The sequence below is a fragment of the Melitaea cinxia genome, chromosome 3 (assembly GCF_905220565.1).
Source record: "Melitaea cinxia chromosome 3, ilMelCinx1.1, whole genome shotgun sequence".
Classification (NCBI taxonomy): domain Eukaryota; kingdom Metazoa; phylum Arthropoda; class Insecta; order Lepidoptera; family Nymphalidae; genus Melitaea; species Melitaea cinxia.
Window position 1 is genome coordinate 6,358,096 of NC_059396.1, and position 23,607 is coordinate 6,381,702.

Sequence of the window (23,607 nt, forward strand, 5' to 3'; positions counted from 1 at the left end):
TATATTTTTGATTAATTGAATAATAATAATAATTTATTCCCGTCCAAATTATCAGGCCTATGATGAAGTATCTTGGCAAGACGCATAATTTGTGGCATCGTATGACACTTAATCTGGAACAAATGGCTATAGACCAAGCCAGTGGTCGAACCGTCAAAGATGCGATAGAGGTCTACGATTATGAAGTTGAAACGACTACGCCTACCGTAAGTGACTAAATATATAAGAAAAAGTGAACCAAATGTGCTAAAATATGTATCATAAAGACTAACATCTTTTTTTTTCTTATTAGGAGGTTTTAGATTCATTAAGTGACATGTATGAATTACTTCAAGAGGAAGACATGTGGTCTGGACTCTGGTTAAAACATGCTAGATATCGGGAAACAAATATTGCTATCGCTTATGAACAGCAAGGCTTCTTTGAGCAGGCACAGGTAATCATTGAGTCATATTTACTCCTTAAAATAGTTATTTTCAAATTAAATGGTAATCGTTAACATCTTTATTAGGGTGCCTACGACGTCGCTATGGGTAAACTAAAACAAGAATATTCTACAAATCCGTCGTCTTATAACATGCACAAGGAATGTAATCTGTGGTCTCAACATTGGTTGAAATGTGCGAAGGAGCTCAATCAATGGGACTCATTACTGGATCTCGGATTGTCGCGAAGCTCTCGAGATCCATTTTTGATATTGGAAAGTTCATGGAGGAATCCGAATTGGCCGACTATGAAGGAAGCACTCGCTGAAGTCGAGTTTAACAGTCCGAAGGAATTGTGTAAGCTATGCTTGAATTATTTTAATTTTTTTATTTATTTTTATTTGGAATAATAAATACCTCACACAAATTCCATGGTCTAAGATCCGAACCTAAGTCGATCTTGACCAAGCTGATAATAGAATGAAACATACTTTATAATAAATTTAGTATATTAAATAATATATTAAAAATGGGTTTTCTAAAAAAATTCTGACTTGACAATATGAAATGTATAGAATGTGTAGCCATTGGGTTGCCTATTATATACCTGGACGAACTACTGGGCTGCCAGTTATATAGAAGATAACTGGCATCGACATCCCTGTTTACAACTAGTACCTGGGTGACCGAGCTTAGCTCGGTAGTTTTTAGTAAATCGTGTTTTTTTGGAAATCATATTTTAAATACAAATTACATATTAATAAAATATGAATAACATTTTCCGATTTTATCGACATAATATTACAAAATTTGAACTGGTTATTTAAATAAAAAAAATTGAGTGCAATCAGAAAAAAAGGAAAAAAAATCGATTTGGAGACATGGGGATTTGAACCGTGGTCTTCTCGGTCGATCCCGACCGGCCGATTTCTCACCTGAGCTATTACAACTTTATTGACAGTTGCGAACGACATTTTCTAAAAATGAATCTAGCTAAGCTATATCGATTTATCCGACCCCGAAATCCCCTTGTGTTTAAAAAATCCCCTTAAATCCCCTTAAATTTCATGAAAATCGTTGGATCGCCGTTTCCGAGATTCAGATTATATATTTTATACAAGAAATTGCTCGTTTAATAGTATAGTTAGATAAGCAATCCAACGGCTGCACATTGGGTGCGTTCCGCTAAAGACCCGCAAGGTCATCGATTACGACCGCTGAAATTGCCGTTCCACTAACGTAAACGCCGCGGGCCTTGTAAGTGAATTTTATAAGTGGAACGCATATTTGAGCGCTGTCAGGTGTCAGCTGTGTGCTTGCAATATGGCAGCATCCAAAACATGAAAACATGCATACAAACAATACCTTGAGTGATCGCTCGCGACGACGGGCCGTAGGTAGAACTATGTAAAGGACGTTGCGGTCATTGCCGCCGCTTAGTAAAACGCGCCCAATCTATATGTGTCATACTATCAAGACAGATTAAAAATTTCTTATTATCTTGATGTTGCAATTTTCAATTTTTTTTTTTTTTTTACTAATTAAAAATATTCCAGAGTTTTTTTAGGCAACTCATTTTTAATATATTATCTAATATACTAAATTTATTATAAAATATGTTTCATTCGATTATCAGCTCGGTGAATATTACGTTACATCTAACATTACAGGATTTTAATCAATCGTTCTTTAGCTTATTTAGAGATAATAAATTGGGTCAGTTAGCATTAAACTGATCTATTCATATTGATTAGCCTTAAAAATAAAATATTTCATAAAACTAAATATTCAACGACGATACCTTTTCGTGTGCAAATATGATACTCCATCCAATTTTTTTAGTAATTAAATTAGATACGGGTAAACTAGTAAACTAGACCCACACGAGATACAGAATGGCCTTAGAAACACCGGAGCTCATTTTTGTCGGAATTGAGTTGATGCATGCATGGTAAACGGTTACCGTAGCCTATAGACGCCTGCAACGCGCAATCCCAAGCGTGTCGCCGACCCCTTCCCCCCAGGAGCTCTGGCCGCCTCACTCGCCACTGGAACACGACACTACTGCAGTATTATTCAGCTGTGATCCGCGGGTCTGGGCGTGGTCAGTCGGAGGTGTCCCACTTACACGGTATAACGCGACGTCGGCAGCGTGGCTGGTGAACCTGTACCGCGGCTACCTGTGCATCTGCGCCGGTGGCGAACAGCAACTGAGCGGCGTGGAGCGGCACGCGGAGGCGGCGGCGGCGCAGTGCCTGCGCGAGTGGCGCCGCCTGCCGCGCCTCGTGTCGCACGCGCACCTGCCGCTGCTCCGCGCCGCGCAGCAGCTCATGGAGCTCAGCGAGGCCGCGCAGATCCACACCGTGAGTGGCGCCTCGCTCGTAACATTGTAACACACACACGCGCGGAGGCGGCGGCGGCGCAGCTCGGCACGGCCGCGTAATATTGTAACACACACACACACACACATTGAACGCATGTTCAATCTCTTTTGGAGGAAAAGCTCCTCGAGAGGTAATTGATGTTAAAGTCGAAATGTATTTTTTGCTCGGCTTCTCATTTAGTTTAAACTACTGAATTAATTTAAAAGAAAACACTTCAGCGCCGTTCGAGTTCATTTTAAAAGCTGAGACGTTCGGTACTTTTGTTTCAAATTTCGGGATAACGGACGGTTCCCGTATTATATCACCTAAATCTATGACTAGGTGTATAATAAGATATTCTACACGAGCCGACTCCCACAGGGTCTGCTACACAGTCGGCCGACTTCGCTGCACGACATGAAGGCCATAGTGAAGACGTGGCGCAACCGGCTGCCCGTGGTGGCCGACCCGCTGTCGCACTGGGGCGCCATCTTCACCTGGCGCCAGCACCACTACCAGTTCATCGCCTCGCACTACGACTCGCAGACCGACCACGCCTCTAACCACAGCATGCTTGGCGTACATGCTAGTGCGCAGGTCAGGCGCTTTTAAGTTCTATTTTCCCCGTGATTTAAGACATGATATTGATATATTACGTTACATGGTCTTCTTCAAATGTCCTACGAAATGTTGATATTAATGAAAATATTTTGTCAACTTTTATCTTCTTTTCGGATAAACTTATAAAGCACTCTTTATTGCTTATTATATATAAACAGAAGGAGTTCAAATAATAAGACCAAATATAAAATCTAAAATCCATGACACATATTACTAATATTTAAATTATTATTCATACAGTACAGTTACTATACTATTTACTATTTATATCTGATAGCTCACATGAAATTATGTTTAATTTTTATTCATCTGTTTTTAGGCCATCATACATTTTGCTAAAATAGCGAGAAAGCACAATCTCTCCGGCGTTTGTCTAGATTCATTACATCGCATATACACGATTCCGAGCGTTCCCATAGTAGACTGCTTCCAGAAGATACGACAGCAAGTCAAATGCCACATACAGATGTCTTGGACTGAGGGCAAGGACGAATTGCAAGAGGGATTGGACATGATAGAATCCACTAACTTTAAATATTTCACGAAAGAAATGACAGCAGAGTTCTATGCATTCAAAGGATTGCTGTTAGCTCAGTTGGGCAGATCGGACGACGCGAACAAGGCGTTCGCGGCGGCGGTGCAGTTACATGATACCCTTGTAAAGGCTTGGGCACTGTGGGGAGATTATTTGGAACAGATTTTCATACGAGACCCTCGTCAGACACAAGTCGGCGTGTCCGCTATGACCTGTTTCCTCCACGCTTGTAGACATCAAAATGAATCTAAGTCTAGAAAATATTGCGCTAAGGTAGACTTGTAAACAATTTATATTTTAACACACCTATTTAATGAATAACTTAAAATAAACATATTTATTTTTTATGATATAGTTTTAAACGAAAATAGTTTTTTGACGAATGCTGTTTCGTGTTGTCAATAATTTTCGAAATAAAAACGATACTGTTTATTTTTTCTAAAGTCAAATAAGAAGCCAGCAATATATAATATCTATTCTACGAAATTGTCATATTATAGCATCTTCCGACACTGTATAACAATTACAGGTTAATCTGTAATGAAATTAAACTAAATTAGCTGTGATTCCAGATCAACAATAAAACCGTTTGTTTGCAAAGAAATACCCTAACATAAACAGACTAATACGTAATATTTATACCTTGCAGGTTCTCTGGATGTTAAGTTATGACGATGAAAAGAACAGCCTTGCAGAGGCTTTGGACAAATACTCAGTTGGCGTGCCGCCCGTACAGTGGCTGCCGTGGATCCCGCAGCTGTTGGCAGCTCTTGTGCAGTATGATGGCAACGTCATATTGAACCTTCTGAGCCACGTGAGTGACTAATACTTTATATATTACTTTATTTAGAGTTTCGTAATTTTGTTTGAATTTCACTCAAACCTACTGAAACAAACTTAGGATAACAGCACTTGCACAACAACGACTTCCTAAACCTTTGTCTCTTTTCTTTGTAAGAGTTGGTAGTAATTTTTTCTTACTGTGTTTGATTGTCATTGTGGATGTAAAATATTCAGATTCGGAATGATACGGAACGATCAAAATTATTAAGGGATTGTAATATACAAACAGATGATCAGGGGACGAGAACAATAAGGTAGAGGTCGCGCTATCAAAAAAAAAAAGAAAAAACTACTGCGCTTATATTTTGATGTTATATGTTAAATGAAAGTTACTATAATTATGTTGAATTTCTTGTAATAATTCTACAATTCACCTAGAAAAGAAACACTTAGCAAATGACGAAATAATATTTATCGATATTGGTCTTACAACGTCGAAAGATTTATTCGATTCTTAAGTGAGATGTCATCGAAGGACAAAATAAATAAAAGTTAGCTAATGTAAAAAGTGATGAAGAATTTCCAAAAAGTTTGTCCCATAGTGTTATCTGATCTAAGGTGATTGTTTCAGGTGGGTCGTTTGTACCCTCAAGCAGTGTACTTCCCGATCCGCACGCTGTACCTTACGCTTAAGATCGAACAACGCGAGCGCCACAAGAGCGCCGAGAGCCTCGCGCACCAGCCCGCCGCTGGCGCTGCTGCCGTCAGTATACTGCAACGTTTTTGAAATTATCACTTTTTATCTTCAAAGCTTGAAATTTCAACGGCATAGCTTTGAAGAAAACGAAAACGAACAGCCGATTTCCATATCCGCGTAAACGAGAGAGAAATTAGCTTGTCATTTCATGTCTACCTATACATATGGTATTGCATCGAAAACGGTTCACAAATTTTAGTGTAACGACGAATTTCTTATCTCGTTTATGTTAGCGCTTCATCTCTAGTAAAAAAGTCCTGTGTCGTCCAGACGCCGTCGAAGGCGGGCGAGGGCCCGGCGGCGGGCGGCGCGGCGGGCGCGGCCGAGGCGGGCCCCATCAAGGCCACGCTGCCCATGTGGCGCTGCTCCAAGATCATGCAGCTGCAGCGCGAGATCCACCCCACCGTGCTCTCCTCGCTCGAGGGCATCGTGGACCAGGTCACTGTCTTACCTTACTCTCGCTTGTAGACCGCTAGTTTTATTCAATTGTAGTTTGTTTTAATCGCAAATAATATTGAAAATTTGTAAATAACTTATATTCTAATTAGGCACGATCGCGGTCATGATTTAGCCTGTGACGTCCTACTGCTGTGTATCCAATAGGCCTCTTTTTCCATGTAGGTGAACAATTGGAGCTATTAACCTTAGGCTGCTCCATTGTGGATTGATCAATATATTCCCCTATATGTGTAACAGTCGCTATCAGGTATTTATGATAGCAACCGGAACGGACAGTTTTAACTTTCTCCCCGAGGCACAGTGTGGAAATCTTTAGGGGCAGAAGACTCCCGAACGGAAATCAAACTCTCAAACCGCGGAGGTTTAGGTGACAGAGTGGGTGCTTGGTACAGCATAAATTAAAAACTTAATAGTCTTCAGGTATTAATGTTTTAAAATATTTTATACCAAAAACAATGTAAATAATGCTGAGGTTCGCCCCTCTATGTCCGCAGATGGTATGGTTCCGCGAGAACTGGTACGAGGAGGTGCTGCGGCAGCTCCGCGCGGGGCTCGCCAAGTGCTACGTCGTGGCCTACCACCACCGCTCCGCCGTCTCCACCGCCACCGTCACTCCGCACACGCTCAACTTCATCAAGAAGGTCGTGTCCACCTTCGGCATTGGCATCGGGATAAGTGAGTACCGCTAACTGTTAACTACGTGTCGTCTGAGCGAATGATCTCTTGTGTCTTGTTAGTGATGTAACGAATATCCTGAGGTCGGGAGTAGGGTCTGCAAAGCGTTTACGATGCTTTTGATATTGCAGGAGTCTGTACGCTACGGTAACCTTGTACCTATAGGTAGACCTTACCCTTGGTTTTGGACTTGGTTGTATTAAAAAAAATATATGTATGAAATAAACACTACTAATGTTTAGTAAACAAAAAAGAATTTATTTACCTGTACGATAACCACAGTTATTTACTTATAAAAAAAAGATTTAATAAGCAATATTATATTGAGAAGAGAATAACGAATCCTTAAAATATATAATTCTTATATATTCAATAACTATAATTTGTATTCATTAACGGAAATTATAATAATGCATATAAAAACGCACACAGTCGTTACATCACTATATTCTGTGTATTGTATTAGTTGTAATAAATGTTACTATTACATAATATTTTAAGTTAGGTAAAAAAAAATATTTAAAAGAAAAGTAATGTGTAATTAATACTCCTTATCCCATGTTTTATATTATTGGACAGTTGCCATAAGAATAAAAATATATAACTTTAATATGATTTTTTACTAGGACTTCTTTCACATAAGCTAAGATACTTTTTAAAACAAATTTCTTACTTTAAAACTAAATAGCTAGCTAAATCAGGGAATACTCAAGGAGAAGAAGCCTTTCTTGGATAATAAATGAAGCAATTATAGATTTGAAGAATCTAAATAATAAATAATAAACCAATTTCAGTCATATCCATTTAACATTGAGTGACACTAAAGTGCACTATTTACATCAGTGACCTGATATATTATATATTTATCAAGTTTGAATAAATGTATTAATAATTTCTAAAGGTTCCAAATATGGATAAAAGTTATATTGAGATATATATATATATATATGTATATATCTTTATATATATAAATTACGCGACACGTTGTTTGTCCGCGATGCACTCCTAAAGTACTTAACCGATTTTAATCAAATTTACACACCGTGTGCAGTTTGATGCAAGTTGAAATATAGGCTATATTTTATTTTGATATAATATGTAATTATTATATTTAAGAAAAAAAGGCGACGTTAACCATAATGTAATAAATTTTAAAAGTTTAGTAGATCCTCTAATGATTAGCCCTGTAATTTCAATCACAAAACAATACTTCTTCTACTCTCCTCGTAGTTCTTAGGTCAGAGTCATACCATTTTGGTTGTTCAACGTTTTAGCTTTAATGATAACGTATTTTTAGTGTTAATAAAATTTCGAAAATCGAAGTTCTTTGCGAGCTTTGCGTATAATGCACAAACTCACATTACTTTAACATAAATAATAAAATAGATGTCATCATAGACCCTTATACATTAATTCGTTCAGCTGCTTAAAGCTATTTTTTTTTAGTTGTTTTGACATGCTTAGACTAGCTTTATAACTAACGGTATTAAATGAAAATCAAAATCAAAAGCATGAGCATTTTCGAATCGTCATTTATAATTTATTTTCATTACTAGAAGTATATAACTATTTTGAAACAATAAATACATAAATGCTTTTACCAATTACGTATATAGATTTATGATAATAATAATTTAGATTTTGATTTTTGTTTTTAGAACATTTAGTTTCGTAACTGAGATAGTTTATTGCTGTGCGCTGTATTTAAATTTTTATTGTGGTTACAGATTTATCGTGTTTATTGTTTTCGAGCTGTGATTTTAATAATATTAACATGTGTTACTATTTGACAGTGGCCTATGCGAGCGTCGTTTTATACACGTACTCCATTTTGTATGTCTACAGAAAGTGTTTCAAGTTCTGTAAGTGGTGCATTCTCTTCAGCTGCCTCGGAGAGCCTCGCGAGGCGCGCGCAGGCCACCGTGCAGGACCCCGTCTTCCAGAAGATGAAGACTCAGTTCACTGCTGATTTTGACTTCACTCAACCCAACGCTATGAAATTACAGAACCTTATACAAAAACTTAGGAAGTGGGTCAAGATTCTCGAGGCCAAAACAAAGGTTCTGCCCAAGTAAGTAGCCCTACAGCATTGAGACTCGCGAGTGAGGTAAATACTGTAAAGTTCGTATTGGATTGTGCCGTTTTTCTCACGTTATGCTGTAGTGGTGCTTACGTCATAACATCTGTAGTTCGGAGTAGGACGACATCACCTCACCGGCTTTCGGGCATAAATTAGATGACTTAACTAGCTTACGATTGACGCGTACTAACCCAGACATCTTAGTGACTCGAAACATGCTTAACACCATATGCAGACTTACTTAAACATTAAGCTAACTCTGTTTTTAACTTTTTTCTCACAGATCATTCCTTATCGAAGAAAAATGTAGATTCTTATCAAACTTCAGTTTGAAGACGGCCGAAATTGAACTTCCAGGCGAATTTCTGTTGCCCAAGCATTCACATTACCACGTAAAAATAGCACGCTTCATGCCGCGCGTGGAAATAGTTCAGAAACACAATACCTCTGCACGTAGACTATACATACGGGGACACAACGGAAAGATATACCCGTATCTCGTGGTGAACGATTCCGGACTAGGAGACGCTAGAAGAGAAGAACGCGTCCTTCAACTGCTCAGGATGCTCAACCACTACCTCGCCAAGCAGAAAGAAACTTCGAGACGATTTTTACACTTCACCGTGCCGCGAGTCGTATCCGTTTCGCCTCAGATGCGTCTCGTGGAGGACAACCCCAGCTCCATATCGCTGTTAGACATATACCGCACCGAGTGCGCCAACAGGTAAGTCGTCATTTTGACGATTCGTTTTAAATTTATGATTCAATAAATTATATAAGGAAGTAAATATAATGCACTTTCTATTGTTTCAGAGGTGTGGAGTACGATGCTCCCATAGCTCGTTACTACGAAAGATTAGCTGCCGTTCAAGCTCGAGGATCACAAGCGTCTCACCAAGTTCTGCGCGACATATTACGAGAAGTAATTTTCAATTTCACTGTACTTAAATACGATCGACGTCGAACGTCTTCAAATATTTGCTACATTTTTTCGTTTCTCACGCACGGACGTATACAGCCACACTTGGGTAAAAGACAGTAACAAAGTTTAAAAACCAAAATTTTAAAAAGTAAGTTCAAAGTTTATTAAAGTAAGTTATATAAACGGACTTCTTCTTCTTCATTACAGCCTATAGAGTCCACTGCTGGACATAGGCCTCCACAAGTTTACGTCAAAAATAACGTGAACTCATGTGTTTTGCCCATAGTCACCACGCTGGGCAGGCGGGTTGGTGACCGCAAGGTTGGCTTTGTCGCACCGAAGACGCTGCTGCCCGTCTTCGGCCTGTGTAATTCAAAGCCAGCAGTTAGATGGTTATCCCGCCATCGGTCGGCTTTTTAAGTTTCAAGGTGGTAGCGGAACTGTGTTATCCCTCAGTCGCCTCTTACGACACCCACGGGAAGAGAGGGGGCGGCTTTATTTTTTAGTACCGTAGCCACACAGTACATATTTTTACAATCATATAAACGGACAAATTTTTACAATCGCCATTACATTTTCCTCTACGATATGGGAAACGCGATGACGTTAACGTGCCCGAATACGAAGGTCGGTGGGATGCGCAGGTGCAGGCCACGATGGTGCCGCGCGCGCTGCTGCGCTCGTGGGCGGCGCGCACGTTCGCCGCGCCCGCCGACTACTGGACGTTCCGCAAGCTGCTCACGCTGCAGCTGGCGCTGGCCGCCGCCGCCGAGTACGCGCTGCACCTCACGCGCCTGCCGCCCGACGCGCTCTACGTGCACCACGACTCGGGCCTGCTCAACGTCGCCTACTTCAAGTTCGACGTCGACGACACCACGGGTAACGCCCCGCTGTCATACCGCTTCACGACTCTCGTTTATGGTTCACTTCATATTTCTAATTATAGAACCTACTTTGATAAATAACAGTACATAAACATTAATATTTCACTCCCCCCCACTCACATACGAAAGGCTTAAAACGTCCATTTCGGAATGTAAACGTCGGATTTGAAAAAATAAAATTAAGGCTAGATAGTCTGTCTCTAAAACCCCAGTGAAACTTAAATTATGTGCATACGTTAAACCGATTTAAAAAGTATAAAAATTAAATAAAAATAAAGAGACACAATGTATCAAGACAACCTAATGTATAACGACCCCGACCTTTTATTTGATCTCATAATAAATTATTTATTATCCACTACAAATTAATATTGACAACTTCAACTTTAAAAATATGCATATAATATCATTAACATTAGCACCTTCTAAATTTTATAACTGAATAATTTATAATAAGTTTGTGAATGAATACATTCTAACATTATTTATTATAAAATATTTTATGCAACTACTACTTTTAAATAGCATTTTATTTTTCATAATACATATTGTTTAACATGTCAACGAGTTTAACATCGATCCTTTTCACATAATTTCCTTTTCAATATACAAACATGTTTTATGATTTTTTTTTACTGAGGTAGGGCACAACAGAAATTTCCTGCTCAAAATATGGAGCAGCCCGACTGGGGTAGTACCTCGACCTTACAGAAGATCACAGCAAAATAATACTGTTTTCAAGCAGTATTGTGTTCCTGTTGGTGAGTAAGGTGACCAGAGCTCCTGGGGGGATTGGTGATTGGGTCGGTAACGCGCTTGCGATGCTTCTGGTGTTGCAGGTGTCTATAAGCTACGGTAATCGCTTACCATCAGGTGAGCCGTACGCTTGTTTGCCGACCTAGTGACATAAAAAAAAATTATGGAGTCATTTCACAATAAAAAACGGATTCCAATACTAAGGTTTTTATTTTAGTACCAACAACTATAATAGACAAAAATAAAAGATTATTAAAAACTTTAATAGCTCCAAAGCACTCGAGAGCAATTAAGTTTTATTAGCAGACGAGTAACTTGTTAGCCCAGAACGATTTTATTTACATTAAACAACAGTTCATATTACTTCGTGCAAAAATAACGAAGTTTTATATTGACCGTTTTGCTCTTGAAAACGTGTTTTTATGATAGTTGAGAAATAAAAATACGTTGCATTGTAATTAACTGCAATATAATGCTGATTAATAAACAGGTTACCCATATATATGTTAAACGGATACGAATCAGGTCTGGCATTTTAGATTATGTGTCGTAAAATAAAACTAGTATACACGTATGCACTACATGAATGTTCCTATTATTTGATCGTTTTTATTATTATACCGTAGTGACAATTTTTTTTTACCAAATCCTGGAATACAATTGGACATATTCATTTGCTGTGACCGGGACTTCGTGTGAAATTTAACAAAAAAGTTATTGTCCAAATCGCAGTTATAAAATAAATAATTTTACGTCAGTTAATCTACCAGTGAAAGTTCCGTCAGAATTGGTCCAGCCGTTCAAGAGATTAGCGGAAACAAACAGACAGACAATAATTGTAAAAAAAAAATGGTAAATGTACCGTGTATACATCCATATGCATTTAGTAAAAAGCGGTTATTTTAATATATAAACAGACACTCCAATGGTTATTACTACTTTATTGCACAATACATTAAAGAATTGGACAAAAGGCCGGCTTAATAGTAAAAGCATTACGTACAGCTAAAAGTACTTTTAACGGACTAGTATTAGTAAAATTCACATTAACAGAAAAAAAAAGAATTTTATTTGCGTACATTAATAAAAAAATATTAATATACATTATTTGTGTCGTCCCTCAGGCGAACTGGACGGCAACAGACCGGTGCCGTTCCGCCTGACGCCGAACATTGCCGAGCTCCTGACCAACATCGGCATCACCGGCCCTCTCACGGCCTCTGCTATCGCCGTCGCTCGTTGCCTCGTCACACCTAATTTCAAGGTACTTGTACCACATCGCCCACTCTATATGAAATATGGTCAAACAACGTGTATATTTCTGGAAAGCTGCAAATGTGCCACGGGAAATTCCTTCTACAAAAGAGTTGTGGTTAATCCACGTTTAAACGAATAGTACGAGCTTCGGAATTTCTGTTTAATATTGCCGGTCTTTAAACGGTGTACAATTATCTTTATATAACACAAAGGCTCTGTTTCACCTGTTGCCATTAAATATATCGGACATCTACCACTATATTTCTCCACCCATCATACCAATATATTTGTATTCGCTATTGAGAATCTAAAATGTTGTAGCTTATTAATTGGTGTGAAACAGCCCATATTACCCATATACCCATTATACATAATTGCCCATTTTACTTCCTGCCGTTAAAGCCTGTTAATAACTTATGTGCAAAATAAACTTTTAATCACTGTTGAAACAAGCCCTACCACGATTCAGTTTTATAATCTATTGGGGCCATGTATTTATCTATCTATATATAAACATAATAGACAATGACCCGTCTGACGATATGACACCCCGTTTAAACCAATAAGGATAGAATTTTGAAATTTTTACACAATTTGTTTTAGACTGTCTTTTAAAAAACAATTTTTCAAAATTAATTCCCTAAAAGAACCGTCATTTTTAATCAAGTAAAAAACGAAGGAGGTTCAATTCGACGCGTATATTTTTTTATATATGACCACGCATAACTTTTTACAGAGTAGTTCGATTTTGATAATTCTTTTTTTATTGGAAAGAGTGTACCCCGAAGTTGGTCCCATATAAATTTGAAAATAAAAATGATGCGATGGGATGATTGATTGTTCACTCACTAATTGTAAGGTTTTTCTCATTCGAGCAGCATTTTTGTAGGCCTACCCATGTTGGTATATAAAGCCTGATTTTTCAAAGTATTTATAAACAAATAATGGTTAAAGAAGTATTATATGAATATGCTTATAATGCTTAAGTAAGGTAGGTAGATATTTTAAAAGTAATCAAAAATTAAGCATGTAGTAATTAGAGGATTACAGACAACAGAAAAAACTGAAAAGCAAAAAATAATAACCTTTTTTTATTTAATCTTAATAACTAACTTAATAAAAATGTAGCTTTTTTTTTGTTTTGAAATACAAGTTATCTGAATTTATGGGGTAATATTAAAAATATTTTTTTGTTCAGATTCAGTCGATCTTACGAACAATTTTACGCGACGAAATGGTTACCGGCTACAGAAAACGCCTCGAGGATAAATCCGGACTGTCGACAGCTGGAACTTCCGCTGACAAATCGATGGAGATGGACAATGAAACTATTATCAATATGGTGACAAAAGCCGTTACGGTTATTATGAATCGCCTGAACTCTCTCGCCTCGTTCGACGGACCCGATAGCAAAGTTGCTACACTGGTGGCTGCGGCCATGAGCCCCGACAATTTGTGTCGAATGGATCCCGCTTGGCATCCTTGGTTGTAAGCTTTTCTTATATAAATCTTCCTTTAATGTAAAAGTATTTGTTTTTGTATATTTAATCTATTTCTATCTAAACGTTATTTCAACTCAACGAAATAGAATTATGCGGCGTATATTATATTTTTGTGTATCTTACTACTATTTTTAATTACTGTTTAGCGTATCGTAGACAAATGTTAATAATTACAAAACATGCATATTTTCATTTGAATCTCTAGTGTCCGTTTTGTGACAGACATTAAAAAAAATTACTGTCTAATAAATGCTTAATTATGCATAGATCAAGTAAAAAAAGTAGATAATGCGCGGCCTTTGTTCTTACTGAAGCCACAAAACTCGGCTCCTTCAAGTAAACACACGCGCTCACGCACACATATGCATCAAACTACGCTCATTTTCGTTAGTATCTCACGGGGCCTCGTACAGTAACTTACAAATGCCGTTCTTATGTAATTAAATGGTGCAAAAACAATACCAAAGTGAATAAAAAGTCTGAAGAAATATCATTTCACACGTAAGTACATACAAAACTTTATATTTCTTGTTATTCCAAAATAATATTGAGGTTATTCGGAACTGATAATTTCGATGTCCCGAAATGACGTATCGAGGGAGTGTTACCAGTAATTTTTATTTCCATTAGCCCAAAATGCGGGTAAGTAAATTGTAGGCAATCATAGAAAAATAATTAAGTAGAAAGTGGACAACATTATTGTTTTTTTTTATCGTGTGATTTTTATATTTTTCCTAAATTGAAGTCAAGTTAAATATGAATTTTTAACTCGTTTGTTTTTGTTTCAATTTGTGAATTAACTACTCATATTTTACTACTAAATAATAAACCCATTTTACCTATATTAAATTAATTGTTTAATAAAAAATTTAGGGACTTTTTTTAAAAAGTCTCAACACTTCACTCACTCACACATCTTTAAAAAAGTGGCGTCAGTTTTCTGTTCTAGGTGCGTTATCTATTCTTTTTACTTTATCTATTCTTTTTACTTTATCTATGTTAATATGTTTTACACATGACACATTTTAAATTTTAATGTATGAATATTAAAACTAATTTTCTATTACTATATAAGTGAACTGAGGTATACACAATTACTACATTAGCGTAAAGCTGTGATTAATAATAATAACTAGTTACATTATGTACACGATGATGGTAAATTTAATTATTTTAAGTAGGTATCTGATTTTAAAGTTTTATTCTGCTGTATTTGTAGATGTCGTTAAGAGTTTTGGGTAAGGCTTTAGATTAAGAACCGTCGAATTATCTAAGCTCAAAATTTGACCGTTTATAGGCATAATTTCGTTACAAAAAAATAACCCTAGCCTATCTAACTAGCAAATTAGACTGTTTATCGACATAATTTGGTTACAAAAAAAATTATCTAACCTATCAACTTCAAATTGCGTAAGGGTCGCGAGGAGGAGGGGAGGGGGTCGCCAAAATCTCTACATACTTACTTAGGGTCAAACTTTTCTTACGTAATATATAATTGGTCTTGTTTTAACTGTTTTTATTTATTTTATTGGAAATTAACTAAAAATTAGTCAATCATTATTTTAAAATTATTGGTTGTCCCTGTAGTTCTTTGTAGTAACAGCAATAAAATAATGTAACTTATCTGTTGATCGATAAAAATCTGATTTACGTCAAACTGGAAATTTTAGTGTAACTGATCCTTTTCTAACATTTTATTATTTTGAAAAATAAAATGGAATCTAAGAATAGGGGGTTAGGGGTTTGAAAAATCTTACCTTACAGGGGAAGGGAGGAGTGTAAAATTGTCAAAATTCTTCTTACGTAATGAATGTAGCCGTAATTCTAAATAAGTTTCGCTATAAACAGTTGGATTTGGCACTTACATTTCAGGGTTTCACAATGTGTTGTAGTGAATAACCATCTGCCTAATGTTCTTTATTGTGATCTAATTATATCGATTAACATTGATCTTTTAAGTTTATATTTTATGATAAAACTTAAGTCTAGTGCATAAGTTCCGTAACGTAATAACCGTATCTAAAAGTCTTGTTTTTTTTCATATCACTCTTAATTATGTTACAGACTGTAATCGATGAATGTATAGGGTATAATATAGAATGCCTTGTAAATGAAATGGTATATTTATGTGAGACTTGACTTTTGCTAAGCATTATATAAGATTCATAAGTGAAAAATTTATTTTTAATTCTGAAATAAAATAATTCGAAATAAAAATTATTGTTTTAATTAAATTTATGACATGTTGTTGTTGTTGTTTTGCACGGGCTTTTTTCCGCAACTCGACGTCTTAGTGCGCGTTTTTTGCGTGATTGGCTGGGGGCACTATTCGTGCCAGCCTAGCTCCTTGAGGAAGCCTAGCAGACCCTTCGCGTTACCGACGACTTCCTGGAGCGACCTCGGTGTCCCGAGGTGTAGTGCCCTGTAGTTCGCCACACTACCGCATTCCAGCAAGATGTGAGGCCGTTTCTTCTGCCTCCATGCACGCTCTGCATAGGGGGCTGTCTGTAACACCTAAGTTGTGTAAGTGCTTGTTAAGCAAGGCATGTCCGGTAAGAGCCCCGACCAGTAGTCGGAGCTGGGCTCTCCCATAACCGCGAAGTTTGCGGCATAATCCTGAGTTGATCATCGGAAGAGAAATTTATGACATTCATTATACAAAATTTAAATATATACTCGTTGCTCTAAATCCAATAGGTATAGCGGACTAAGTTTTCTACGCTTTCCAACAATATGAGAATCAAATAAGAGGTCTTGCTGAGTTTAACTAGAAAAATAAAGTGATGTTACTTTAAATCCAATATGGCAGACTTAAAGATAGAAGTTTTTTTATGCTTTTCATACATTATGGGTATAAATATAATAAAATGAAAGGTTTTCCTGAGAATTCCAGACTGAAAAACCTATCCAGCGATAACTAAAAAATAAATTAGAAGTAAAAAACTTTAAAAGCCAGCTTTTATTTTAAATGCGCTAAAAATAATAAAATAAATTTATCCTTTAAAACTTACTATCAACATTCATAACTATCAACATTCTTAACTATCAACATTCATAACTATCAACATTCATATAACGTCAACGTAAAAGCTTGCTTGTCGCGAGATTTACCTGAGTAATGACCTGATTGATTTTAATTTTATAATTTGCAGACTAAGAAAATACGAGTGAGTATTTTAAGCTGGTAAAACTTGAAAAGAAGTGTTATGCTTTTAATTTATGTACATATCCTTGGAAGCGTCCATAAAATATGTTCGCAAATATGTGTTGTGCCGTTCCCACTTTTCTTTATCGTTCTTTATAACGACAGTTCCTAAATTTTTCTCGTGGCAGTAGAAAAATTAGATGAATCTTTTCTGTTAAATACGTAGATATATATTTATTTATATACATTTATATTTACAAAATCAAAAATCAAACATTATTTCAAGCTGTTGTGACGTAATATTTGTTAGAGGTACGTGTGATTGTGTGACTTAAGATTAACGTGACAACCCTGCTGAAAGTTCCAAAGAACACAATAGTTTACAATAACTTCCCATAAAATCATCGTTTTTTATTTGGAACTTTCGGCAGGGAAAGGGGTAGCGAGGGGTCAAAATGGTAAAATGTCGCGTGACGTATTTTATGGACGAACCTTTTTAAGTAAGTTATACCTAAAAAAATGAAACAAAGGAAACATTAGTTTAAAAGTAATTCAGAATTGTAATATTGTTTGTTAATTTAAAACATGCTTTTGCGTTTTATATATATTAGTAATTCTAACAAGAAACAATAAACCAATTTTTTTTAAGTATAAAAAGCAGAGTAGTAAGCTTTCAGTAAACTTTAAATTTGAAGGGTAGATTTCATTTAACTTATACTCTTATCTTCCTCTCTTACCAAGAAGAAATGTAGCAACAACTACCGTATTATAACGTAAATTCGTTACGTTCGAATCGATAATTCAGGTAGGTAAATACATACGGATAAATAACTGGTTGTTACTTGTTGCATATACGGGTAGCAGGTACAGAGTGAAAGTACTAAGGCAGCATCAAGTACGGCTAACGTGTAGTTCCCGATTGCCAATCTCGCTCAATCGCTAGATAGTAAAACTGATTTCATCACGCTAACAATGGAAAAGAAAGTGCAATAATTGTAGGATAATGTAGGAGCAGATTACATTCAGCCCGTTCGAAGCAAGTGCACTTAAGTTAATTTTTTTTATACTTCCTTGTCTGTTCAAGTTATTCTTTTTACATGAGTTATATTAACGTATATTTATATCTTTTCTATAATTGCATACATGTATTTGCTCGCAAACAAAAATAAACCGACATAAGTTACAACGTAAGTAGATGAAAAAATAGTCAAGTAAATAGATTATGGCTCGAAAATTACTTGTTAGATCTCTATTAAATTTAAATGGGACCACATGAAACGCACCACCTTTCGATTAAAAAAATCATCGAAATTGGTTCACTCAGTCAAAATTTCCGAGGTTAACATACCTACGTAAAAAAAATGCAATCGAATTTTCAATCAATTTTTAATACTATTGAAAGTTATTACTATTTACAACTTGGAGTTAAAGGCTTTCACAAATACATAATTGTGTTGCTCGCAAACGAAAAAAAAACCGACATCAATTGCATCGACAACTAATACAACGTAAGTAGACGAAAAAATAGTCAAGTAAATAAACGTTATAGAAGAAAACTCAAAAAGAAGTCATCAGATCTCGATCAAATTTAAATGGGACTACAAGGCAAGCACCAGCTTCGATTCAAAACAAAAATCATCAAAATGAAGTCGGTTTTCTTTTCGTTTGCGGGGAAACACAACTGGATATTTCTTCGTTTTTTATGTTAAAACGATACAATAAGAGTTCAAAACCGATCACTTGTGATCCTACATTTGCTAAATTCTTATGGATGTTTTGTTTTGTATTTCTTACTGTAAAATAAATAGAATTCTATATCCTTAAAGAATGTCATACTCATCATTGTGTTATGATGGCCAAACGTCGGAGTCGACGTGGGTGTGCTAGGTACCGACGGCGACGGCGCCGTCGGAGTTGTCGCGTTGCTAAGCGGCGCGGATGGCTTACGGCAAGCGCGGGCGGCAGCTCCGTGGCGGAGCGGGCGCCCGGGCGGCGCGCGGCGGCGCGGAGACCGCCACGTCGCTGCGGCCCCCGCCTCGTCCCGCGCGCTTAGGAGGGACGAGGGAGCGTATCCGTCGCTCGCTAGTCGCCACTCAGTACTCTCCGCAGCTTCGCTCTGGGTGTCAGTGAATCGCGGTACCCCACACTCCCGGCATCAGTGACCGACCTCTGGAACCTGACCGCTTATAACATTCGACAACCCCGCCCCGTGCATTTTTCCAGTTGCATTTCGATCATTGTCGAGAGCTCGCCGGCGTTGTCCGAACCGGTGACTCCTCCCGCCTTTATTTATGTTGTCGTTTTGGTGTGGTGTATATTTGTGCCGTACGAACGATAACCGGATTATCTGTGCGCCCGAGTCAGTGGATATTTTTACCCATCGACAGCTTTTTCTCGAAGGTAAGTGTTGATCTTGTTTTGGAAAATGTTGATAAATGTTGACCGTGTACATAAAACCGTCGTGTCGTTTCTACGTGGCGGCCGTCTCGTCGCAGTCTGGAACGTCATGTTCTAGAAATGAATACTGGATATATAGGTGTGATGTTTTCACGAATAAATAATATATTGGATACAGTATTAAATTCATTTTAAATTAAAACATGTAAATATAGTATGTACTAAGATTTAAAATACTATTGTTGTACCAATATTTATGACGTCATTTAGAAGAACAATACAATTTACAGTCGGATGTTATGAGAGAAAAATTGAGCTAGTTATATTGTAAAAAATAATGGGATTATTCCATATGGTGGACAGCAACAAATGGTAAGAAAACATGGAACCTAGAGGAGAGCAGGCGTCGGCGCGGGGAGGTGCGCGGCCGGTCAAGCGACCGCATTCCATATGGGATGCCGGAATATACGCAATGTCAGTGTGACTCGGAGTTCACCGCCGCTCTTGTCCGGACCATTGCATATTTGCAACATTGTGTTCTGATTGGAATGTATATCTTCGCTGGAAAATATTTACATCCGATAGTTAATTGTGGGCGTTGATCGACTCTTACCACCTATGCAATGATAGTTATAAGTATATTTTGCTATCATTGACGGTCTAGCAATCATGAAATATGGTTTTGCATAGTTATGATTTATTAAATTAATATATTTAACTCTAGTGATCTTATTAAAATGAATATGATGCTTTTAAATTTTATACTTTAAATCAGCTGATAGTAATTGACTTCGTTGTACATTGTGGGTACCCGCCGGAGTTTTTCAATGTTTTCTTAATGTTTTTTTAAACGGTTCATTTTCTTATCTACATATGTTTTGTAAACAACATTTTTTATCTTTTTCATTTTCCCCGAACCAAGCGTAGTAGATAAACTGTTGTTGTTTGAGATCTCGTAATGAAGCACGAGAACAATGTTTGATAGATAACAATGTGTGCTATATTTCGAAACGTCACTGGCGTCTTCCGTCCCGTGTCCTACTAGCACTTAAAATAATCTACAGGCACATTTTTTAAAAGCTTTTTTAAAATAATATCTAGTTAATAAATAAGTAATTAAGTTTTCTTGCAAAAAAACCGACTTCAATTACATGGACCAGTAATGCAACGACGAAAAATTAGTTGAGTAGGTAATTAGAGATAACTCAAAAAGCAATAATAGTCAGATCTCGATCAAATTTATCATCCTTTTTTGAAGTCGGTTCAAAACCAAAGAATTTTATGTTTTTCAAAATCAAACATACTTAGCAAGAATTTATTTCAAAATTTGTGACCATTATTTTATGCTGGTCACAAGTCTATGTAGACCTATAATTTTAATAATTATAAATATTCTATTCTTAAAAAAATATTTTAACTGACTTCAAAAAAGCAAGGGTTCTCAATTCTCATTATTCATCATCATCATTTCAGCCTATCACAGTCCACTTCTGGACATAGGCCTCCAAAAGTTAACGTCAAAGACGGTGTGAACTCATGTGTTTTGCCCATAGTCTTAGCGGCAAATTCAGACTTTTATTAAATATTCAATGTTAGATTTAACTAATGTGTGTAATGAAAATAAATTTATTGAATTATATTCTATTTTATTAGAACGAAGTTTGAGACCTTTGTCAATGTAGCCAGTATAGGTACTAGTTTAGTTCTAACGTGTTCTATGTGTCCTTTCGAAGTAAGCTTGTCATCTATCCATAAACCCAGATACTTTTGTTGAGATTTGTATGATCTTAGTGTTTACTGTAAGGTGTGTGAAATCATCTATATGTTTATTTTTTGCACAGAAAATCATTTAGAAAGTTTTAGTTGCATTTATTGTAAGCAGATTGCACTGTTGCCACTTACTCACTTAGCGTGTCAAGATCATTCTGAGCTTTACGAAGTCTCACTTTCTGTACCTTATTAAGTTCTGAATAGACTTACTGTAATAAAAAAAAAAAAAAAAACATGTATCATCCGCGTATAGTGTAAGTTTTCTAGTTAGACTAATGCTAATAATTTTGCTAACGTACATTAAAAATATTGACGGCCCAATTATGGAACCTTGTGGAATTCCGCATGTAACATTTTTTAAATAGAACTGGTAAAGTAATATATTTTTACAATTCTTATTTTGTAAGTATGATTCGAAGATTTTGAAACCCTGCTCGTGATGCCGATCATATTAAATTTCAAAAATAACTTACTGTGGCCTACCGTATCGAAAGCCTTCTTCAGGTCGATAAATATCGGAAAAACACAATTTTTTTAACAATATGTGACGTTATTTATGTAACTCACATCACTCACACAATTACAACATAAGTCCATGGCGACGGTAAGAGATTTTGAACGAAAACCATAGTGCTGACTAATGAAAACAAGTAAATATTTAAGCGTTTGTATAGTATTGGCTCGAATATTTTAAGTATCACAGATAACACAGAAACAGGTCGATAGATATTTGGTTCTTTTTTACTAACAGATTTATTAATAGGACTAATTTTTGCAATCCTAAGCAAATCGGGAAAGGTGCCGTCAAACACTTATTTACACAAGCAACTAATCTTCGAAAAATTATATATACTTTGAGAACTTATTATACTTTTATACATTTAATAGCTTTTGTACTAATTCTCTCTATCCCAATTCTTGTGTTGCTATCTATTTTCCATAATGTTAACTACTCTAACACTACGCTAACTCATTTTTTGTCATACATTAGTATGTATCACTATTGGCAATTACTCGTGACAAATAAACGATACTTTAACCAATAAATTAAATACGCCTATGCGTAACAGTGCTAAATACATTAAAATTGCTGTTTGCATCGCTCTGTTGTTAGTTTTGTTTAACTTGCAACATAAGTAATAATTATGTGTATTTGCTCCCACCAGTAATTATAAGTTGTCTTTATTTAAATGTGATTACGAAAAATCTATACAACATTTACACTCACATATACTTTTGACATAAAAAACCATGTCAACAATAAAAAAATGAAAATTATACTAATTTTACGAGATAGAACAACGGCTACATTAAAACCTCGAAATATTCATTGCTCTTAATGGTGATTTATTAATAAATCAGTGTTGTATTGGTTATTAATAATGAAAAAAAAAAAACAGACATATGTATACAAACATACTAATAAAATTATTGATGCAATTTAAAAGTACTTCTACCGTCAGGTTTTTGAATTAAGAAATGTATGGCTTGAAAGATGATCACTGTTAATCTAGTAAAACATTTACTAGTTCAATAAGAAAACATGTAAACGGACATTCGTATAGAGCACACAAATACATGACGTGCGGGTCAGTACTCAGTAGTCAGTACCAATAGCGTGGTGGTTCCAATGCAACGTGCATTACATAAGTAAAAACTGTTTACTTTATTTCGGTAAAAGCAATACACAGTCGCAGAGTATAGTCAATCTATACACGTATGTAATGTGTCATACATTAAAAAACAAACAATTATAATTATTAGAAGCAACATTATTTGTATCTTGTTACTGTGTAGTTGTTTAAATATTTTATCGCATAGAGTCCGGGTGTCGGGTCAAATTTACACAATCTCGACGACCCTTAATCTAGTTTCAGATAGCTAAAATGAGCTCTTGATAATTCTTGGAGCAATTGTTATCGTTACATTTTCTAATTATATAACGTATATAAGACCATCAGTTTTCCTGTTAAAGCTATCAACAGACGTAAACAAAATGCGATTTCGCTAAGGATTTTTTAGAACCGTTAATTTTTTAAATAAGGCTAAACATTGTGGAAATCAATAAAGAAAAAATTGTAATAATGGTAGTTGACCTGACCAACTTCGTACCACTATTTTTTTAACCGACTTCAAAAACCCCAGAAAATCGTAGTGACGACTACTGCGTTTGTTAATTTTTTTCGTCTAGTTACGTTGTATTACTTATTTACTTGTCGATGTAATTAAAGTCGGTTTTTTTCGTTTGCGAGCAAATACAATTACTATTTTTAAAT

General features: G+C 36.2%; 1 protein-coding gene across 1 annotated transcript in view; it reads left to right on the forward strand.

Annotated features, from left to right (window-relative positions):
• The window catches only part of LOC123669344 (transcription-associated protein 1), a 45,679-nt gene extending 31,598 nt beyond the window's left edge, over nucleotides 1–14,081 (forward strand). Inside the window, exons 33-48 of the mRNA XM_045602949.1 lie at nucleotides 56–206; nucleotides 293–436; nucleotides 512–782; nucleotides 2,577–2,788; nucleotides 3,170–3,385; nucleotides 3,729–4,217; nucleotides 4,594–4,758; nucleotides 5,359–5,490; nucleotides 5,755–5,922; nucleotides 6,438–6,618; nucleotides 8,464–8,689; nucleotides 8,982–9,422; nucleotides 9,512–9,620; nucleotides 10,265–10,499; nucleotides 12,385–12,524; nucleotides 13,716–14,081. Coding sequence (XP_045458905.1) covers nucleotides 56–206; nucleotides 293–436; nucleotides 512–782; nucleotides 2,577–2,788; nucleotides 3,170–3,385; nucleotides 3,729–4,217; nucleotides 4,594–4,758; nucleotides 5,359–5,490; nucleotides 5,755–5,922; nucleotides 6,438–6,618; nucleotides 8,464–8,689; nucleotides 8,982–9,422; nucleotides 9,512–9,620; nucleotides 10,265–10,499; nucleotides 12,385–12,524; nucleotides 13,716–14,009 — 3,574 coding nt within the window. The 3' untranslated portion in view covers nucleotides 14,010–14,081. The remainder of the gene's footprint in view (nucleotides 1–55; nucleotides 207–292; nucleotides 437–511; nucleotides 783–2,576; nucleotides 2,789–3,169; nucleotides 3,386–3,728; nucleotides 4,218–4,593; nucleotides 4,759–5,358; nucleotides 5,491–5,754; nucleotides 5,923–6,437; nucleotides 6,619–8,463; nucleotides 8,690–8,981; nucleotides 9,423–9,511; nucleotides 9,621–10,264; nucleotides 10,500–12,384; nucleotides 12,525–13,715) is intronic.
• The last annotated feature ends 9,526 nt before the right edge of the window (nucleotides 14,082–23,607 follow it).